The sequence below is a fragment of the Mustela putorius genome, unplaced genomic scaffold (assembly GCF_011764305.1).
Source record: "Mustela putorius furo isolate JIRA1106 unplaced genomic scaffold, ASM1176430v1.1 tig00003896_pilon_pilon_pilon, whole genome shotgun sequence".
Lineage (NCBI taxonomy): Eukaryota > Metazoa > Chordata > Mammalia > Carnivora > Mustelidae > Mustela > Mustela putorius.
This window is the reverse complement of record NW_025422045.1, coordinates 10,057,123-10,077,141: the sequence shown is the minus strand read 5'-3', so window position 1 is coordinate 10,077,141 and position 20,019 is coordinate 10,057,123. Positions and strand designations below refer to the sequence as shown.

The 20,019-nt window shown below is 48.3% G+C and overlaps 2 protein-coding genes across 4 annotated transcripts in view; one reads left to right on the top strand and one right to left on the bottom strand.

The window, feature by feature from the left end:
* Positions 1-5,727: 5,727 nt before the first annotated feature.
* LCTL (lactase like) lies at positions 5,728-18,682 on the top strand. Its single transcript, XM_045067455.1, has 13 exons — positions 5,728-5,845; positions 6,230-6,393; positions 7,002-7,089; positions 7,362-7,471; positions 8,892-9,020; positions 9,124-9,219; positions 11,091-11,145; positions 11,234-11,395; positions 14,186-14,460; positions 15,425-15,551; positions 15,733-15,932; positions 17,010-17,073; positions 18,567-18,682. Exons 1-13 carry the CDS (start codon positions 5,728-5,730, stop codon positions 18,680-18,682), a joined length of 1,704 nt encoding a protein of 567 aa, XP_044923390.1.
* The window catches only part of ZWILCH (zwilch kinetochore protein), a 38,158-nt gene continuing 35,426 nt past the window's right edge, over positions 17,288-20,019 (bottom strand). For all 3 annotated transcript variants that reach the window (XM_004758626.3, XM_045067454.1, XM_004758628.3), the window contains one exon: positions 17,288-18,815. Coding sequence is in view for 1 of the 3 variants with exons in the window: in XM_045067454.1 (XP_044923389.1) it covers positions 18,778-18,815 (38 nt within the window). In the remaining 2 variants the exon portion in view is untranslated. The remainder of the gene's footprint in view (positions 18,816-20,019) is intronic.

The following is a 20,019-nucleotide window of genomic DNA, read 5'->3' as shown; positions in this document are numbered from 1 at the left end:
GAAGAGGAAGAAGAAGAAGAAGAAGAAGAAGAAGAAGAAGAAGAAGAAGAAGAATCTTTTCACTGGCACCCTGGCTACTGTTCGAGAAACTTTCTGAGATCATCATCATTGGGTCTCGTGGGTACTTCTTCCTCAGGAGGGAGTCACCAGCATCGTTCCTTGACATGCTCCCTGTAGAAGGACCTAGGCTCCCCTTTCCTAAGCTGGTGCCGCCTCCCCAATGAGGTTCTCTAAGCAGCCCTGAGGTCCATCCTCAAGGACACCATCCCCAGCCCAGGCTTTCTCCTGCCCAGGGACGATCCCCTGAACTTGTTCTCACACCCTCCGTGTGGGGAGGAAGGCAAAACCCAAAACACCTTCATTCCTTCATTCCTTCAACAAATCATAGCCAGTCATGAATGAAAGTAGACGAGATTAGAGTCTAGTGCAGACAGACTCTGATCAAACAGCCTTCTCAGTAAACATGAGGTGAGGTCGGTGATGCAGGTTATGGGAGACAGACCCCGACAAGGTTCAGAGCAAGGAAAAGGGATGGAGGCTTTTCTCCCACTTTTGCGGAGAGTCTCCCACTCTCCCCACTCCAGTCCTCACTCTCTCCACCCTCGCGGAACTAGAACCTGCTCAGCTGGGGTCTTCAACAGCTGGCCCCAGGGTGCCCCAGGAGTGGAGCTGGGGGAGAAAATGCCAGGCAGGACCCCGGGAGCCTCAGCAGATGAGCTCAAGCCAAAGAGCTCTCCAGAAGGGAAGGGCTGGCCCATCGGGCAGCCTGGTTCCAGAACAGCCATCATCATTAGGCCTTGTTTGCAGGTGCTGACCTCTGCAAGGGTCCTGGCCCCTTTGGGTTTAGAATTGGCAGTTTCACAGTGAGTGCCAGCATCTGGACCACAAAGACTATTCGCGTGTGTGTGTTTATACATACATGCACACTATACACACAGGTCCATGCTCTGTGGCGATTCCTTCCAAACGTACTGGAACAGCCTCAATTTCCCATATTCGGATACCACAAACCATTGAAAGCTCCTGCAGATTCCAATATGGTTATTTATGTAGCACTTCTTTGGTCTTGTTCCAGGAAAAAGGATCTGAGAACCAGCTTGCAGAGCTGTAGATACCTCAGGATTTAAAAATAACAGGCAAGGAGATCAGGGGAAGGGAGAATGAGATGACACGGAAACGTATAGGTCAAGTTCTGGGCACAGGCTGAGGCGGGCCATAGATGTAGCTCAGCATTTCCAAGCGGCCAGAGCTCAGCAGGACAAGGCATGGATTCCCACTCTTCAGACCTGCAGGAATTTCCCCCAAATCCCTCAGAGGATGCAGCGACTCAGAGTCGGGAAGTGGTGGTTTGGCAATACGTGACCGCTTTTGTCAAAACTTACAGGACAGTGCATGTGAGATGCATGCATTTCACTGGGAGCAGATCTTGCCTCGAAGAGAAAAGAGCCCGAAACAAATATAGTTGGTGAGATGCCTATGAAGTGATTAGGGCTATGGGGACCCAGCATTGGCACCTTACTGGGAAGGCATGGAAGAAGCAGAGGGGCTGGCTGGCTGGCCGGCAGAGAGGAGACCGGGATAAAGCAAAGCAAAGTAAAAGAGAGCCTCAGCAGACATTCAGCGGACACACAGTGGGAAATGTGCAATTCCTCCAACTTTCCTGCATGTTTGGACATTTTTATGATAAAAGGTTGGGCCCTCCAAGAAGTGAAGTGGACTATGGACATTAACCATCCATACCCGAAGGCAAAAGGCCCTATGTTTTGTTCTCATGGCCCAAGCTAGCAGCCGCCCTCCAAGTCCACACCGTGGGTAGTGAGTGGGGCTCTAGGACGCAGAGGTCCCCTGCAGCGGGGACAGAGGGGCCTGGCCCCTGCAGAGCCCACAGCATGGCAGGATTGGGGCATCTTCCAAACAAACAAAGCCCTCAGATCATGGAAACCCCTGGTCAGCCCACCAGGCACTGTGCCTCACCCAGAACACCCCCCTATGTGGGGTTCAGCCTTGAGAACGTGATAGTGTTGAGGACAAGACCATTTACTGGGGCCTTTCTCCCTGCCAGGCACCGCAGAAAACACGTCTATCATGCCTTTTAACATTTAAGTGATGCTGGGAAGCATGTATCCCCATTTATACATGAAAAAATGGCTCAGAGATGTTCTGGGACGTGTGTGTAACACTCAGCTGCCCGGTGCTGAGCTGAGAAGCAAAGTTAGATTTGCCTCCAGATTCTCTGAGCCTAACCGCTGCCCTCTCTGCTCCATGAGCCACTCACCCCAGCCCTTCCACCCTCCTCCCCAACCCCCTCCCCTAGAGGCCTGTCACAGACAACTTGCCTCTCTACTCCAGCCTCCAAAGGAAGTCCGATTTGGGCCCAGAGTGCGCCTTATAAACCAAGCATCCCACTCCTGGCCCTGTGTTCCTGCCCCCCTGGACAGATCTACTCCCTGAGGTGGGCTCTTTCCCCCAACAGTCCCTGGACACACACGTGTATGCGCGCGCGCGCACACACACACACACACACACACACACCCTCCTGACGTGCTCCAGCAAAGCAGCCCCACCGTCATCCCTGCAAACCTCCCAACTCCGTCCCGGCATCAGCAGCACTGCTCTGACCAGCTTCCCTGCCTCCTCTGAAGCCCGAATCAAGACAACCTGAAAATAGCCTATCACCTCTTGAATAGAACCCCAGAGCTAAGGAAGACCAGACAACTAGTGGCCAGACTCCTTTGTGGGGTTTTTTGGTTTTTGTTTTCTTTTAAGATTTTTTATTTATCTATTTGACAGACAGAGATCACAAGGAGGCAGAGAGAGAGGCAGGCAGAGAGAGAGAGAGGGGGAAGCAGGCTCCCTGCTGAGCAGAGAGCCTGACTCGGGGCTCGATCCCAGGACTCCGAGATCATGACCCAAGCTGAAGGCAGAGGCTCAACCCACTGAGCCACCCGGGGCCCCTGGACTCCTTTGTTTTTACAGGGGGGAAAACAAAGGCCCAGAGAGGGGCAATGGGTGGCCCAATGTCACACTGCACCTTGATTCCTGGGACTGGTCCCCTCAGGTCAGGGCTGAATAGGCTGAGTTGGGCTGTAGGGCCAGAGGTGGTGGTAGATGGAGTCTATAGACCTCTTTGGAGAGGGAAAAACTGGCCCCTATGGCCAGGGAAGAGAATTGCAAGGCCCTACAGTGCCAGCCAGAGGACCAAGAGAGACCTGTTTTCATTTGTTAGATAGGGAGCCTTGGTCCCAGAGAAAGTCACTGTCACTGGATCCCACAGCTACTTCTTGGCTACATGGAGGCAGGGGTCTGTTTTCCTGAATCTCCAGTGTCTTTCCCACTCCAGCCCCTCTGTTAGCTTGGAAGGGTCCTGAGCTATGGGGCAGGCTGAGCTGGGCCTCTCCTATATCCAGACCCAGAGAGGGGCAAGTCCCTTCTTACAAGTCTCAGAGCTTGGGCTCCGTGCTGGATCCTGCAGAGGCTGTTGGCAAAGGGCTCCCACCTCCATAGTCTCCGTTAGGGAGAGAAAAGGAGGAGCTACACGGGTCCAAAGGCCACCTGTCTCTCCCAACACACCTGCTTGCAGCCAGGCCCGGCCCTCAGGGACCTCAGACGCAAAGGCAGGGTCCTGCCCTGGTTGCTGCAGACCTCAGGCTGGACCCAAGCAGCCTGGGACTAGAGGGGGAGGGGATAGGTAGAGAGTCATCCAGCGGTGAGGTGCAGGTCCTTCCAGCCAGAGCCAGGCTCCCAGCTGGTGGAAGGAGAGAGAACAGGAACAGGACAGTAGAGACAGAGCCCCCAAGCAGCCCCAGCCATGCCAGGCTGACCATCTCCTCCAACACAAACACTGAGCCCCTGGCTCTGCAGGAAGGGGGCATTTTTCAGAGATGACATCAGCTCTTAAAGTTTTATGTATCCTGCCTACCTCAGCCCAGCAAGCAGAGTCCCCAGAGCCCTGAGCTCTGTGAGGCAGGCACTAGTCCTGGCACAAATAGCACATCACTGGCCTTGGATGCCACAGCAGACTACCCAGAGGGGAGATGGACACTCAGGTAGCCTGTCCAGAGGCCTGCTCGCCCTGAGGACACAGCTCTGCCTGCTTGGACACTGCATGACAGATACAAGAGTAGAGAAGATACCAGGTTCCCAGTTCCCCAAACATACCTCAGGACCTTTCCTCAGGCTGTTTCCCCTGCCTGTTCCCATGCCTTCCTGGCTCCATGCCACATAACCAACGCCTCTGCAGCCTTCAAGTGTCAGGTTCGATGTCCCCTTCCCTGTGAAGACAGTTGCACCTCCTTGAGACTCTACAGTGTCCTGTCCTTCCTTCCGTTAGAGTCCTTATCTTTGTCCCCCAACCCAGTACGGTGTTTAGAACCACTTTCCCTCCATCCATCCACAGCCTTCCTCCCCCACCAGACCTCGAACCCCCGGAGGGCACAGGCCAAGTCCCCATTCCTCTCTGGCAAGAAAGAGATTAATCAACCAAGGTCAAAGAGGCACCCGGTTGACAGAGCCCCGGTGAAGCTCAGTTAAAGGCAGGGGAGCCAGGTGAATGGGATGAAGGCAGTCACAATGGGGGACCCGGGCAGCCAGGATGGGAAGCCAGAGGGGCTGAACCTCCAGGGAGGGTGTTCCAGCAAGCAATCCGGATTAAGCGAGTGAGTGAAGGAATGAATGAAGGGCCCAAACAGAGGAGATAAGGTGGAAAAACCAACTTTACCTTCTGCCACGAGTGGTCTCTGACAGCACGGAGAGGTGGATACAAAGAGGGGGTCTGCAAATGCTAATCCCCACCCCGCCACCCCCACCTCCAGCTTCCCAGGCTACGGTGAGTAGAATGTGGCCCAGCAGGCCGAGAAAGGGTAGGGGGGCCTGGATCCCTGCCCCTCTGCCTTCACAGGGGGCCGACTGGATGTGCCAGGGCCCAGGGCCAAGCTGTCCCTGCAGCTGACTCAGGCGCCACCAGCCAGCTCAGCATTCCTGTCCTCCCCGTTGAATGGGGCTATTGAAGCTCTTTGCAGGGGGAGGTTAGGCCGGTGACCACACCCCCCAACCAGAGCCTTCGCTGCACTGTGGGCTGGGCTCTCAGGGGCAGCATAGGCCCTGGGGGTCAGTCTGAGAGCACTCTGGCTGCCACCGCTGCTCTGGGGTGTCTGGGACACAGGACGATCCCAGGTAACCCAGCTTGGCTGCATTAGAGAGGGAATCCCAGTGGGAGGGCATCGTCCTGACCCTCAGGACTGGAGGCCCTGGGATGGCAACCCTGCTTGTGATCCCCGGCTTGGGGAGAAGTCTGTCCCCCATACCCCCAGCCACAGTGTACCGGTGGGGTGCTTCAGCGGATCTGTGGGTTGCCTTGCCTCCCTCATCAATGGGAGCTGCCCTAAGGCAGAAGCAGTTTCCTCATCCAATCAGGGCCTCTCACAGGCTGGGAATCCCCCCACAGACAGGGAGCAGAGGTGGTTTGGAGCCTGGCACATCAGCCCCAGAGCCCACACCCCAAGCCCCATGTTCTTCTCCTCCTTAAGTGCCCAGCATCAGCCTCTGCGGGTAGCTCCCGGGGGAGCAATGGACCAGAGGCCCTAGCTGAGCCAAGGTTGCTCTAGATAACCCTCCCCACCTCCCCTCCTGGCCTTCACCCCCAAACTGAGATCCAGCCCCCCAGTCCTGGCTGTGTGGGCCTCCACCTGTCAGGTGTGCTTTTTCAGGAATGGGGGAGGGCCGGGTGCCATGAAGCCAGTGCGGGTTGTCACACTTTGGTGGGTGCTACTGCTGGTGTCCAGGCTGGGGGCCACCAGGAAGGGAGCCCCAGAAGAGGCCTCCTTCTACTATGGAAGCTTCCCATTTGGTATGTCCATTCCTTTGTTGGTCTATCCGTCTGTTTGTCCGTTTGCCCACCTTGGCTGGCTTGCCAAGGACTTTGGTGTTTTAGTTTCCTGATGGGTAAAATGAGAAAAAGAACTCCACATAGCTGTTTTAATAGAGAAGTTCCTAGCGGATTTTTTTAAACTTACACAGTGAATGTTAATGAGAGCTAAAACTGTACGAATGAAAGCTTTAAATGTGTTAGGTCCTGCCCCGCCCTCCCCCACAGGCTCCCACTCCTGGGGAGACAGGGGCAGGCTTTGGGGAGGGGGCCTGCCCTGTGGCCCAGGAGGCACAGCCCAGAGTCCAGGGACTGGGTGGGGAGTAGGAGGGGGCCCAGGGCCCAGCTCGGGGTCTCTACTTGCAGGCTTCTCCTGGGGTGTGGGCAGTTCCGCCTTCCAGACGGAGGGAGCCTGGGACCAGGATGGGAAAGGGCCCAGCATCTGGGATGCCTTCACGCACAGTGGGAAGGGAAAGGTGCTTGGGGATGAGACAGCAGACGCGGCTTGTGATGGTTACTACAAGGTGCAGGTGAGTGACCGGTGTGTGTTGGGGGGGCACGTGTGTACCCAGCTGAAATGGATGGTGACATAGGAAGGGGTCTGGGGGACAATGTCAATTTGGCACTCTGCTAAGCAGGCCCTATCCCACTGCAGGAAAAACAGGAGGGGCCGTTGGTGCCTGGGGATGGGTGGGCTGAGGGTGCAGGGAAGGATGTGCAAAAAGGAAAGGAAAGCAAGGCCCCACCTGAACGAGGGCCTTAGCCCAAGTGATGGACACCTGAGTGGCTGATCCCATGACCCTAGGGTCTATAAGCCACGTGGCCTGAACCCTTGTTCTCTCCTTGTGAATCAGCCCCTGTGGAGGAAGTCCCTCCGCTCAGAACCCACTTTTCCTGTCTGGGCTAACTTCTTGGGGGATTCATCCCCCAAGTTTATTAGGAACACCCCAATGGACATCTCAAAGCACCCTCCTATCCTGCATGTATTTGACCCTTGGCAGGAGAAAGCAGGGCAGGTGCCTTTACCCCTACTGAATAGATGAGGAGCTGCATTAGCCCGGGCCCACAGTGGGACCCACGAACCCCCACCCCAGAGCCCTAGGTGACTCTGCCCTGCCTCCCACCCCTGTCTGCACAGGAGGACATCGTCCTGCTCAGGGAGCTGCACGTGAGCCACTACAGATTCTCCCTCTCTTGGCCTCGGCTCCTACCTACCGGCGTCCGAGGTAAGACGGGGCAGCCCCTACCAGGCCCAAGCGTGGTCCCTTCTGGCTATGTTGGCTTTGCAGGGACACCACAGAGTGCTGGGGAGGGACAGCAGCCCCAGAACATGGCTACTTTGGCAGCAGCCCTCCCAGGTTCTGCAGGCAGCCGAACACCCATGCCGTCCCCCAGACCCAGAATTGGGCAGACTGGGCACCTTTAGGCCAGAGAAAGACCACAGGGCCAAGGAGCACTGCACTTGGGAAGGTCACGGCCCCTTTTATCTCGCCTTCAGCTGACAAGGTGAACAAGAGGGCAATCAAGTTCTATAATGATTTCATCAACGCCCTCCTGAAGAGCAACATTACCCCCATCGTGACCTTGCACCACTGGGATCTCCCGCAGGTGAGGCCTGGGGATGGGGAGGGGGTAGCTCAGCAGGGGGCACCTGAGGCTTGCCAAGGTGGGACAAAGGCTGAGGTCTGGACGCAGAGATGGGAGGGAGCCAAGAAATCTGACTCACCCACAGAGGGATGTGGTGCTGATTTCACTGATGTTTGTAAATAGGTGATAAGTGGATTTTGATGTTTTCCCAAAACATTTGGCCTAAAAACAATTCATCAAACTAAGATGAAATCCCTTTTGAGTAAGATGTGATGAAATGGCATAATTAACAAGTCTGTTTGAGCCCCATCACCTGGGCACAGTCCCCCCAGACCAAGTAAGTCTCAAGGTCACTGTCAGACATCAGTATTCAAGCACTTCTTCCCTTCACTCAGCAAGGCCTCATGGGATCCCGGCCTACTGGGAGAGGGGTGGTGTAGGTGACCCTCTGTGACACGGGCTGCAAGGGGTCAGAGAGTAGAGAAGAGGCCTCAGGGAGCTGCTGGGGGGAGGATGGGGTCCGGTCAGGTGCTTTGAGGGTTTGGGATGTGTGAGGTGGATGGGGTGTTCTGGATGGAGGGAGCACAACCAGGGGGCAGAGAGGGCATGGCAAGTGACTGGATTAAGAGTTTGGGGAGCAGGCAGGAGTGGGAGGGGTAGAGGTAGGAGGTGTGGCTTGGGGCCAGGCCCGGGAGGTCTTGACTGCCGAGCTGAGGTGACTGGGATCATTCTGTGGGGAGGTGAGCTGCCAGAGACCTCTCTACGTTGGGGTTGGGGCATAGAGCCGACTTTAGGGAGACAAACTGGAGACCACATTCCAGTTTCTTCCCTAGTTAATGGCTTTCACTCACCGGGCCCTTTCGCATGCCCTCAAACCCAGCAGGGAGAGCTCAGTAGGCATTTTCAATGGAATGCTGAATTTGGGGAAAATCCCATCTTCACAAAGCAGATGACTTTGGTCGGAAAAGAGTCCTCCACAGAAGGCAGAACCCACCCTCATAAGAGCTTCTAGGGTCTCCCATCTGCATGGCCCTCAAAATCCTAATCAGAGCTTCCATGTCCCACACCATGTCTTACTTCTTCTGCATGAGTAGTTGAGGTTCTTCTCCCAATAGCAGACCTCTCTGCCTTGGCCCATTTCTTAAATATTCAATCTATCACATTCCTAAGCATGAGAGTCTCAAACTTTCTCTGTTCCCTCCCTCTTGATTGTATATGTCACATAGCCTGACCCCACTGATGTTGCTTCATGGGGCTTCACTGGTCACCATCCTCAGGTTGTAATGCCCAAGAACCTGCATTTGGCTCTCCACTGCCCTCTACAACCTCTGTGGTGGCTATCGCCCTGTTTCTCCCACACTCCGGGCCTATAAACTCCAGAAGTCTTTTCTCCAGACACAGCCCTGGGGTAGCCACCTCCCTCTGCACTCTCTGTCTGCAGCTGCTCCAGGTCAAGTGCGGCGGCTGGCAGAACGTGAGCATGATCAGCTACTTCCGCGATTACGCCGATCTGTGCTTTGAGGCCTTTGGGGACCGGGTGAAGCACTGGGTCACTTTCAGTGACCCTCGGGTAAGCAGGGCCCTTCTCCAGGTGGGAAACGCCCCCTTCCTGGACCAGAGTGCTCCTCCCCGCTTCTCACGGGTGCTGTGGTCCCCACTTTCTGTTGCTGCAGACGATGGCAGAGAAAGGCTATGAGACAGGCCACCATGCTCCAGGCCTGCAGCTCCACGGCACGGGCCTGTACACGGCAGCACACCACATCATTAAGGTAAGTGGGGGTTCCTTCTGGGAGTGAAGCCTGGGTTTGGGGTGGAGGGACAGACCCCAGCATCAGTTCAGCCTGTCCCAGGGCTCTGAGCCTGAGTTCAGTCCTCTGTGGTTCTGGCATATTCCATCGCACCTTGGCATGGTTCCCTTGCATTCCATGAGGCTCTATGGAGGCAGTGCCCGGTCACCCAGTGCTGGACCCCTCCACCGAGATAGTACAGTGGCAGCTCTCTAGAGCTGATAGTCCAGTCAAGTGGGTGGAGTGCATGCGTGGGAAAACTTGTCACCTACAGCTCTAAGCAGTCTTGTGAGGAATGGGGACAGGAGGAAGGGGCGGGATGACAGTGAACTAGGGGCTGAAACCTCCAGTGAATGAGCAGCAGTAACTGGGGTTGTGAAGGACAGCAGTAAGAAGGGGTTAGGAGTGCTTGTCCTACAGGGTGGACTTCAAAGGCCCTGGGGTTGTGGAAGGAGAAAGAGTTTGCAAGCAGGAGTAATAAAGAACAAGATGGACACTACCCACGACCGTGAGGTATGTGGGGGAAAACAGTCCCTTCTTGGAAGAGCTGCAGTGGAGATGGTCTTTGGGGCAGCCGAGCTCAGTAAGGGCTCGGAAGGGAAGGAGACAGAAGATGCTTCAGGGTGACTCGTGAGTTACAAGGCCGCTGGGAAGGCTTGAGCAGGTGGAGGGGACTGGGTCACAGTGTAGGACACAGATGAGGATTCGGGTACCTGCGGAGCAGGGATGTGAGGCACGATGCATGGTCCCAATGGACATTCAGCAGAAGGGCAACAATCTGATCAAGCAGGAACAGGGGCCCCTGAGTGACATACTAGACTCTAAAATTCCTGTCAAGGAGAGAACCTCCTCATTCTTTCTCCATTTGGCTTAAGAGTTCCTAAACTGTGAATATTGTTTCTAAGATTTATTCATTTATTTGAGGCGGGGGGAGAGCAGGGGGATGGGCAGAGAGAGAGAATCTCAAGCAGACTCCCCACTGAGCGGGGAGCCCAATGCAGGGCTCCATCACAAGACCCTAAGATCATTACCTTAGCCGAAATCAAGAGTTGGATGCCCAAGTGACTGAGCCACCAGGTGCCCCCTAAACTGTGACTATTTAAAGGGTAGAGCTCTGAAGGCCTCAGTGGGTCACTGATGGAAAGTATGGAGAGAAGGCAGGTCAGCACATTTTGAATTCCATTCTCAAGACTGTTTCAGATGTTTGGTATTTTCCAAACTTCCTGAGCACCTATGGTAAAAGTACTGCCTAGTTACTACAGAAGACAAACAGGAACAAAGCAAGAAACTTTAGCAAAATTCTGTGGAATAAGAAATCACACCAAGGAGCGCCTGGGTGGCTCAGTGGGTTAAAGCCTCTGCCTTCAGCTCAGGTCATGGTCCCAGGGTCCTGGGATCGAGCCCAGCATCGGGCTCTCTACTCAGCAGGGAGCCTGCTTCCCCCCCTCTCTCTGTCTGCCTCTCTGCCTACTTGTGACCTCTGTCTGTCAAATAAATACATCTTAAAAAAAAAATAAAATAAAATGCTGCCTGCTACCTTGTCTGAGGAAAGCAACTGCATTCTTAAAAAAAAAAAAAAAGAAAGAAATCACACCAAGAGGTAGTTTTGTTTATGCCAGAATTAGACCAAGTTTCTTTACAGAACAGAAAACAGAACTACAAAACAGAAAACAGGTGCCTCTGGAGGTCAGAGGAAGGGAGACAGGGTATCGGTATCATCAAGGCCGGACTCAGGAAAAAGATGGGACTCCATTAACTTGATCTCTCGTCAGAGAGACAGAGGGACAGAGGGAGAGAAAGGCAGGAGAGAAATGTGCCAGTCAGGCACCTTTGATGCACCCCTCCATTTTCAGGCCCACGCCCAAGCCTGGCATTCCTACAACAGCACGTGGCGTGGCAAGCAGCAAGGTGAGCCCCACTGCCCAACCTCTAGGACACAGCCCCAGGGTGGGGGCAGCGCCATTTGCACCTGCCACTCCCTGTCCTTTCTTTTAAGGTCTGGTGGGGATCTCACTAAATTGTGATTGGGGGGAACCCATGGACATCAGTAGCCCCAAGGACATAGAAGCTGCCGAGAGATACCTACAGTTCTGTCTGGGCTGGTTTGCCAACCCCATCTATGCTGGAGACTACCCTCAAGTCATGAAGGACCGGATCGGTGAGTCAAGTCGCATTTTTAAGCTCCAGGCACCAGAACAACAGTGCTGAGCACAAGTGAGGTGATGGAGAGGCGGGGGGATGGAAGAACACACGGGGTCTGGGCAAGGCACTCAAAGGGAGAGCCCAGTCCCGTAGGAACTGAGAATGGCAAATTTGAACTGGGGAGAGCGGAGGAACGACCCCCAGACAAGTCCCCAAACGCGGAGATTGAAAATTTCAGACCCCATTCTCTGGACTTCTCTTTTCTGTTCTGCTCTCCTGTCTCTTTCTCACCACTCCCCTCCCTTACACTTGGAAGTAGGAGAGAGAACTCAAAGACACAGTCTTGGGCAATGCCAGTTCTAGTGTTGGTTCTGTCACTTGAGAAATGCTTTCTGAGCTCTGGTTTCCACATTGTCAGAGAAGAGAATAAAGATGCATAGAGCTTACAGGGCTCTATCCGTTTGGGTGCCTTTAAGTGCCATGTAACAGAAAATGCTAACTAAAATGGCCTGAAAAGTAGGGAATTTATCATCTCAGGTACCAAGTCCAGAAAAGGGTGATTCAGAGCCAGTTAATCCAGCTTTCAGGGATGTCTTTGAAAAACAAGACTCATTCCATCTTTCACTCTGGCACCTTTAGCCAGCCCATCAAACAACTCCCCATTGCCACAAGATGGCTGCAGCAGCTCCAGCATCATATCTTGATACATCAACACCCAGAGGCAGAAAAATGGAAATAGCTTGGTCATACCCATTTTTAAGAACAAGGAAAATCACCCCAGAAAAGAGTCTCCACCCACAACTGACTTACCTTCAAGGGAAGTCCTCCAGGGATGGAACTATCACATATCCCAGAATGTCCTAGACTACTAAGACTAGAGCCTCAGAGGCTGGGGGAGCCAGGACTCTCTAAAGAGGATGAAGAAGAGGGAGAGAAAGCCATGTGACTGTTGATCGGGTGGGCAACCAGCAGTGTCTGGCCATAGGAATCAGAGTATTAGCTCTGTTTACTTAGAGGTAGCAGTCAGCTTCCCCCTATAAAGAGAGACAAAGGTGGCACTCACACAGCAAGGCTATTTTGGATGTTTGACTAAGAACTGTCAACATTCCAAAAAATTCCCTTTCTAAAGAACCCTTTATCAGACTTACCTAGAATAGAAGCAGCAGGTTCTAATTCCAACTCTGCTCTAACCAGTGAGCAACTCTGGGCAACGGGTTTGACTGCATTGGGTGTCATTCTTGTCATGTGAAAATGAACAATCAGACAAATAATCTCTAAAAACCTCTCAGCAATAACCAGTTCTGGGACACCTCTATACACATAAGCTTCAAAGTCCTGAGAATGACATCAAGATGCCCAGGGAAAAGCCCTGAGGATGGGACACAGCCCATCATTCCCACAGCATTCACTCCCGGGCTCCCTGGAGGCCATGGCAGGAGCCACAACAGGATGGCACTAAAGAAGTCAAATTGATTATTTGTCATACAAGAGTTCCTAGGCTTCGGGCCAATTGATTCCAGACCCTGACAATGCCATCTTTGTGGTAATTCAAATGGAAACGGGGCTGAATTTTTCCCAGTACAACGGGGAAAGAAGGATTCTTTGAGCAGGTAATATTTTCTTCTGCTGGAAGTCTTGTATACCAGTTACTTGCAGGCATCTCATAAGCGCCATATATGAACAAACATGATTCTAGACCCGTGTTGTCCAGCAGAACTTCCAGTGATGGTGGAAATGTTATCTGTGCCGTCCAGTAGGTTAGCCTTCAGTCACTTGCGTCTATTTAAATTTCAAAGAACTAAAAAATCAGTCCTTCAGTGTGACTGAGGATGCGTCAGCTACTGGCCACATGTAGCCAGTGATTACTGTATTAGTTCAGGGACAACGCCTTGTGGTTTTCAAGTAAAGTAATAACACGCTAGGATCTTAAAGGTATCTAATAACACAAGCTCTTCACTCAGTTAATCTAAACCAATAGCCTCTTTGGAAATATGTTTATGGTTATATTTTAGAACAACTCCTACAGATGTTTCCTATTTTTACTCATTTAAAAGCCCCCCCCCTTTTCTTTTTGCAGAGATCATAGGAAGGTTTTAGGCACGTTTCAAATTTTTTTAATTACAAGAGATAACAAGATGAAAAGTCAAGTTTCCCTCCCTCCCTCTTCCCACTGCTCCCATCCTCCCCAGCAGGAAGCACACTTACCAAGAAGGATTGTGCACGTGTGAGCAAAAACACTGCCGCTCCATGTGTGTACTTGCATCTTTCACTGAAAACATGGATCTTGGCTTCTTTCCAAGTTGTTATATAAAGGGCTGCGTCAGTCATTTCTCTTGACTGCAGTGTTGTACGGAAGAATATCTGACTATTTATTTAACCAGTCTCTCCTCATAGACGTTTGGGTTGTTTCCAATTTTTTGCTACTTAATCTACAGTGAAGGTCCTGGTACACACATCCTTTTACACATGCAAGTAAAACATAGGATAAACAGAGCTAGGAAATAATACAGGAATCCAACCCCATTTTTTTCCATATAGCTCCAAAGTTGTAGGCAAACCATTTACTGAGTCCTCTATGGAAATACAACTTTCAAGCAACATAAGCTTTTAACACCGTGAATAGTATTCAAATGTCAAAATTCCAGATAAAAAGGCTAAGGTTATGTTTTTCATACAAACCAATCCCAAAGCCCGAGATCTGGGTAAGAGTTCTTACGTCAACATGCCAGTATCGTCGTGGTACAGAACAGCAAAAGGATTGTGAGAAAGCCAAACTCTATTAAACTCCATTTTTCTCTCTCAATAGGGAAAAAAAGTGCAGAGCAAGGCCTGGATATGTCAAGGTTACCAGTGTTCTCACTCCAGGAAAAGAGCTACATTAAAGGCACATCTGATTTCTTGGGATTAGGCCATTATACTACTCGGTACATCACAGAAAGGAACTACCCCTCCCGCCAGGGGCCCAGCTACCAGAATGATCGTGACTTAGTAGAACTGGTTGACCCCAACTGGCCTGATCTGGGGTCAAAGTGGCTGTATTCTGTGCCATGGGGATTTCGGAGGCTCCTCCACTTCGCTCAGGTGATGATCACGTGAAGCTATTTAATGAACGTTTTTTTTCCTTTAAAGATTTTATCTGAAAAGAATGAGAGAGTGTGTGATTGTGTGTGTGTGTGAGTACGTGTGCGCATGCAAGCATGCACGAGGGGAGGGAGAGGGATAAGCAGACTCCCTACAGAGCTGACATGGGGTTCTATTTCACGATCCAAAGACCCGAAAACCTTGACCCCAGCTGAAATCAAGAGTTGGACCCCTAACTGACTGAGCCACCCAGGTGCCTCTAATGAACATTTCTGACCTCAAATCATGAGCTTAGGCTCAGATGCCTACGTTTAAGTTGTTGTTGTTGTTTTTTTTTAAGATTTTATTTATTTATTTGACATACAGAGATCACAAATAGGCAGAGAGGCAGGCAGAGAGAGAGAGGGAAGCAGGCTCCCCGCAGAGCAGAAAGCCTGATATGGGGCTCGATCCCAGGACCCTGGGATCACGACCTGAGCAGAAGGAAGAGGCTTTAACCCACTGCGTCACCCAGGTGCCCCCTTTTTAAAGTTTTTAATTCCAGTTAGGTGTTTACCTTTTAAAGTCAAACTCAGTCACCTCCACTTCAGAGGCTCCTAGATATAGGCTTTAGGGACTAATGCTGGCTATGAGTAACCACCTCAATGGGTAGAACCATAGCTACAAATTCTCATCCCACAGTTATTTGGCTGCCCTTCTCACTTGAAATGAGCTATGTGGGAAAAAATAAGCCCTGAAGTATATTTTCTCTATAACGATGCTGATTCAATGAGAAATGTAGTCTTTCGTACTTGCTCCTGTCTACATTCACCTCCAAATAAATGTGTGAACTGGAACTTACTGAACGCTAAATACACACAATTCAAATATGGCGGCTTAAATAATCCACTCTCCTATGTGCCCCAGACTCGGAAACCCACATGTAGGGTAGAATTTTTAAGATATTCCTATGACTCACTTCCAGACTCAATACGGCAATCCTCCCATCTATGTGACAGAAAACGGTGCGTCTCAAAAGTTACACTGTACGCAATTATGTGATGAGTGGAGAATTCAGTACCTTAAGGGCTACATAAATGAAATGCTAAAAGGTGAGCTGCAAACCAAGACTGTCTTCACATATTTTCTACTTAACTTGGACAGAATTTGGTAATAGCCATGATTGACTGAAGCTTATTTCTGAATCTCCTAAGTACATTAAAAATTATCTTTACAATGTTATTTTTCCAAGTAAGTGAAACATATTAAAAAATGGAACAAAATGTCTTTCAGCTATAAAAGATGGTGTTAATATAAAAGGGTATACTTCTTGGTCTCTGTTGGATAAGTTTGAATGGGAGAAAGGATACTCAGATAGATACGGATTCTACTATGTCGAATTTAACAACAGAAATAAGCCACGCTACCCAAAGGCGTCAGTTCAATATTACAAGAAGATTATCACTGCCAATGGGTTTCCCAACCCAAGAGAGGTAGGACTAATTATTGATGTTACTTTTTCTAGATTTTTTTTAAAAAATCTCTGCCCTATTAGAGGGGGCTAGAACTCACGACCCCAAGATCGAGAGTCAGGTCCTTTTCTGTCTGAGCCAGGCCAGTGCCCCTCACTGGTTCTAGATTTTTGAAGAGCTAAGCAGCTTGGGGTGTGCAGCGTAGCAAACCTCTCGGCTCCGTGGAGGAGGACAGGGGTTTGTGGGAACACGTCCCTTACGACTTTTCCCCTAACTTGTGCCACTTCTTTGCTCATTTGTTTAGAATGTGGTAAATATTCCTTAAATTTCAGTCCTCACTTCAAATTCAATCCCTAATTTGCAGAGCATGAAGGACACACTGGAGTTATGTATAAGTCCTATTTGTTTTAGGTTATGAGGGTCAGGTTAACTAGACACTTCTAGTTAAATGTTATTTTAAATGTTATATCTTAATGCAAACAAATACTGCTTACTTACTCTTCAACATCCATGGAAAGAGAAGAGGTAAATTAAATGTATAATGACCATAACTTTCAATTCTTTTCCCTCTAGTTCCAAAATAATATTAAAAATAATCAAACTTAGAATTAATAATCCTTTACAACATACCAAACATTTTCAGTCACCTATAAATTTTTCCATCCGTTCTCTATGTTGCTATTGATGGTAGGGAATAAAAAGCCTAATTTAGAATGTCTCAATAAAGACAATTTCTAAAAATAAATCTCACTTATTTACCAACACCCTTTGAGGATGAGCCCAGGGGCACCATAAATGAACAGTGACTCATAGGCTTTCAGCAGTTTGGCACTTCTAGAAAAGGGCTATATTCTAATCTCTTCAAGAATAAAGACCAGTTTGGTTGTTTATTTTGACTCCCTCACAATGATGCACATAGGCATTTAATAAATATTAACCAATTTAAACTCTTTTAATAAAATTCTTTATTTCAAAATTCTTGAAATTCTTGAATTCAAAATTCAAAATTCTTTTAAATAAATTCTTTATTTCAAAAATTATTTGGAACAGCAAAAATTAGTCTAAGATGACATTACTTATCTAGTGGGTTTTTATTAGGTGGAAAGCTGGTACCTCAAAGCCTTGGAAACTTGTTCTATCAACAACCAGATGCTTGCTGCAGGTGAGTATATTTTAATTTCTCCCTCTGATAATTAAGGAACATAATTATACCTATAAAGATATTACCAAAACCTCAAAATGTGGATCTATCCAAAGTTGATCATTCCAAAACATACAATTAAAAATGAATTTATTCCCTCACTTTGAAACAATGTCAGATTTCTGTTTTATAAGCATTTCAAACAACATTTAAAAAATCTACCACAAAAGAGAAATATTTTATCCATCCTCGTTTTATTCTTTCTGAATCATACAGTCAGTTTATAAACCCATTTTTGTTATAGTGGGCTTTGTGGAAGGAGGGAAAAATGCAACCATATTTGAATAAAGAAAAGGCAAAGAACACTCCAGATACGATATTCTCTCATCCAGAAAGTAATTACTGAGCACTCACTATTAGCTAGGGGGTGTTTTAAGCTCAGCAATAAACTAAACAAAGTTCCTGACCTTACAGAAGCAAGGTTTCTTGTGCAACAGGATCAACAAGGCTCAGAGATGTAGAGGAACAAAGATGCTTCTACACACCAACGAATGCCAGCACACAGCATTTATTTCTTTGAATTCTGTCTTTCCCTAAGAGCAATCAGAGAAATGTACTTCCTGTTTTAACAAACAGGAACACGTTTGTTAATGTGGTATGTTAATCTTTAATGTGGTATCAGAGGTGGAAAATGCTAGATGAAACAAATCCTACCAATTCAGCTATTTTTTTTTTCTTTTTCCAGCTGAGCTATTTTTTTTATAGGCCAATTTTACAGGCCACTACCATGCCCTGCTCTCATCTAAATAACCAGGTAATAGCAAGGATGCATATTCCTTTAAGCCAAAATAAACTTATATTTTATTACCTACACACATGATGTGGAATCTACTGCTGAGTCTATGAATTCTGTGGGACCAGGGCCTCATGCCTTATTTATTATGGTAGCCAGGGTGCCAGGCACAAAACCTGAAAGTAGAAACTACATAAATGTCCACTACTATAATCATGTACATGAACACTGCCCATTGTTCAACTCTTCGAGATTATTACTTAACTACATAAGAGTTGCCACACAAACTTTCAATATGGAAACTCCTACACCTCTTAAGTTACACAGTGACATCTTTGAAGGGTTAGAGATGCTTCCCAAGGATTTTCTTTCAAAAACCCTCCACAGTGAAAATCATAGAAACCAGGGAACATGCTTTTTAATATCTTCACATGAATTTATGGTAAGTATAACATACCATTAGGCTTTATTCCAATACCTCTGGAAGAACCAAATGTAGGCATTCTTTAGCCCACACTTTGTGAAATATTTTATAAAGCCCTCACATATTTTTAAGAACATTTAATTCACCATGTTCTCTTTTGGAGCAAGTGAGGATAATTAGAAAGCTTGATGATGCCATTTTCCAAATTTTTGCAAGTATGGTTGAATCTTTCAGGATGAGGCTATATTCGCTGAAATGATGACCTGCTCATTTGTTGTGTTCTCCCTCCTGTTTCAGAGCCTCTACTAAGTCACATGCAGATGGTGACAGAGATCGTGGTACCTACAGTTTGCACCCTGTGCATACTAATATCTGCTGTTCTCCTGCTGCTCCTGCTTCGGGGACAGAGCTGAGAGAGGGTTGCCCATTCTGCAGATTCATCTTTCATCAGGAATCTTCAGGATCTTCCTCCTTTCTCTGCTTTGAAGGTTTATATACGATTCTGTTTTCAGGCTTTGTGATAAAAAAATTTTTTTTGGTCTTGTGCTGGGATTTAAAAATTAGAAAATAAAAAGAAGCAAAAATGAAATAAAGACCATCTGTCAAAGTCAATGTTAGTATTTTGCTGTTATGCATCTATTTTCACTTTGCAAAAAAGGAATCCTAGCACACAAACTGTTTTTGATACTTGGTATTTTTTTCCTTCTAAAACTCTATTCAGAGGCGCCTGGGTGGCTTGGTCAGTTAGGCATCCAACCCTTGATTTTGACTCAGGTCATGATCTCAGGGTCCTGGGGATCAAGCCCTGCTACAGGCTCCTTAATCAGCACAATGTCTACTTATTTCCCTCTTCCTCTGCCCCTTGCCCTGCTCATGCTCTCTTGCAAATGAATAAATCTTTAAAAAAATAAATAAAAATAAAAATCTCTCCAGAAACATTACTTTAATGTGAAAATAACTGTCAACCTCGCACTGTCCTACACACAATGGACACAGTCATTCATCTACAGATAACAATCCCTTCAGGTTCTAAATTCTATCGAGCAACTAGGAAAATGCATTAGGTGGGTACCAAGTAAGTGAACACGTATACTTTCCTGAGATAAATTTTCTTACGCTAAACTCAATTAACCTCAGTGAAATATCTCAAAGAAATATATTTAATCTCTTTTCTGTAATTATATATTCAGGGTTTTTAAATAAACGTCCATTTTATTCTTTAATTATGCTAAAATGCAGAAGTTAAATAACACCTATTTATTTGGGGTTCAAACATGGCTTAAGAAAGAATGATATTAAGCATTTTATTCATTACCTGATTCTACTGTTTCTAAAACACAAAAACAGTAAGACAGTAGAAAATGCTATTGCATTCATTCTCTTGGTTAATACTGTCTCAAACATTTTAAAAAATGGTATTTACATCTGGGGCTTTAGTGCTACAATCGGGCTGGGGTAAAACTGTTTTGTTCTTTTGAAAATTTTATTTAAGTTCTACTTAATTAACACACAGTGCAATATTGGTTTCAGGGGTAAAATCTGGTGACTCATCACTTACATATAACACCCTGTGCTCAACAAAACAAGTGTCCTACTTAATGCCCATCACCCATCGAGCCCACCCCCGACGCAACTCCCTCCATCAATCTCAGTTTGTTCTCTAATGTTAAGAGTCTCTCCTGGTTTGCTTCCCTCTCTCTATTTTCCCCCACCCCATATGCTCATCCGTTTTTGTTCTTAAATTCCACGT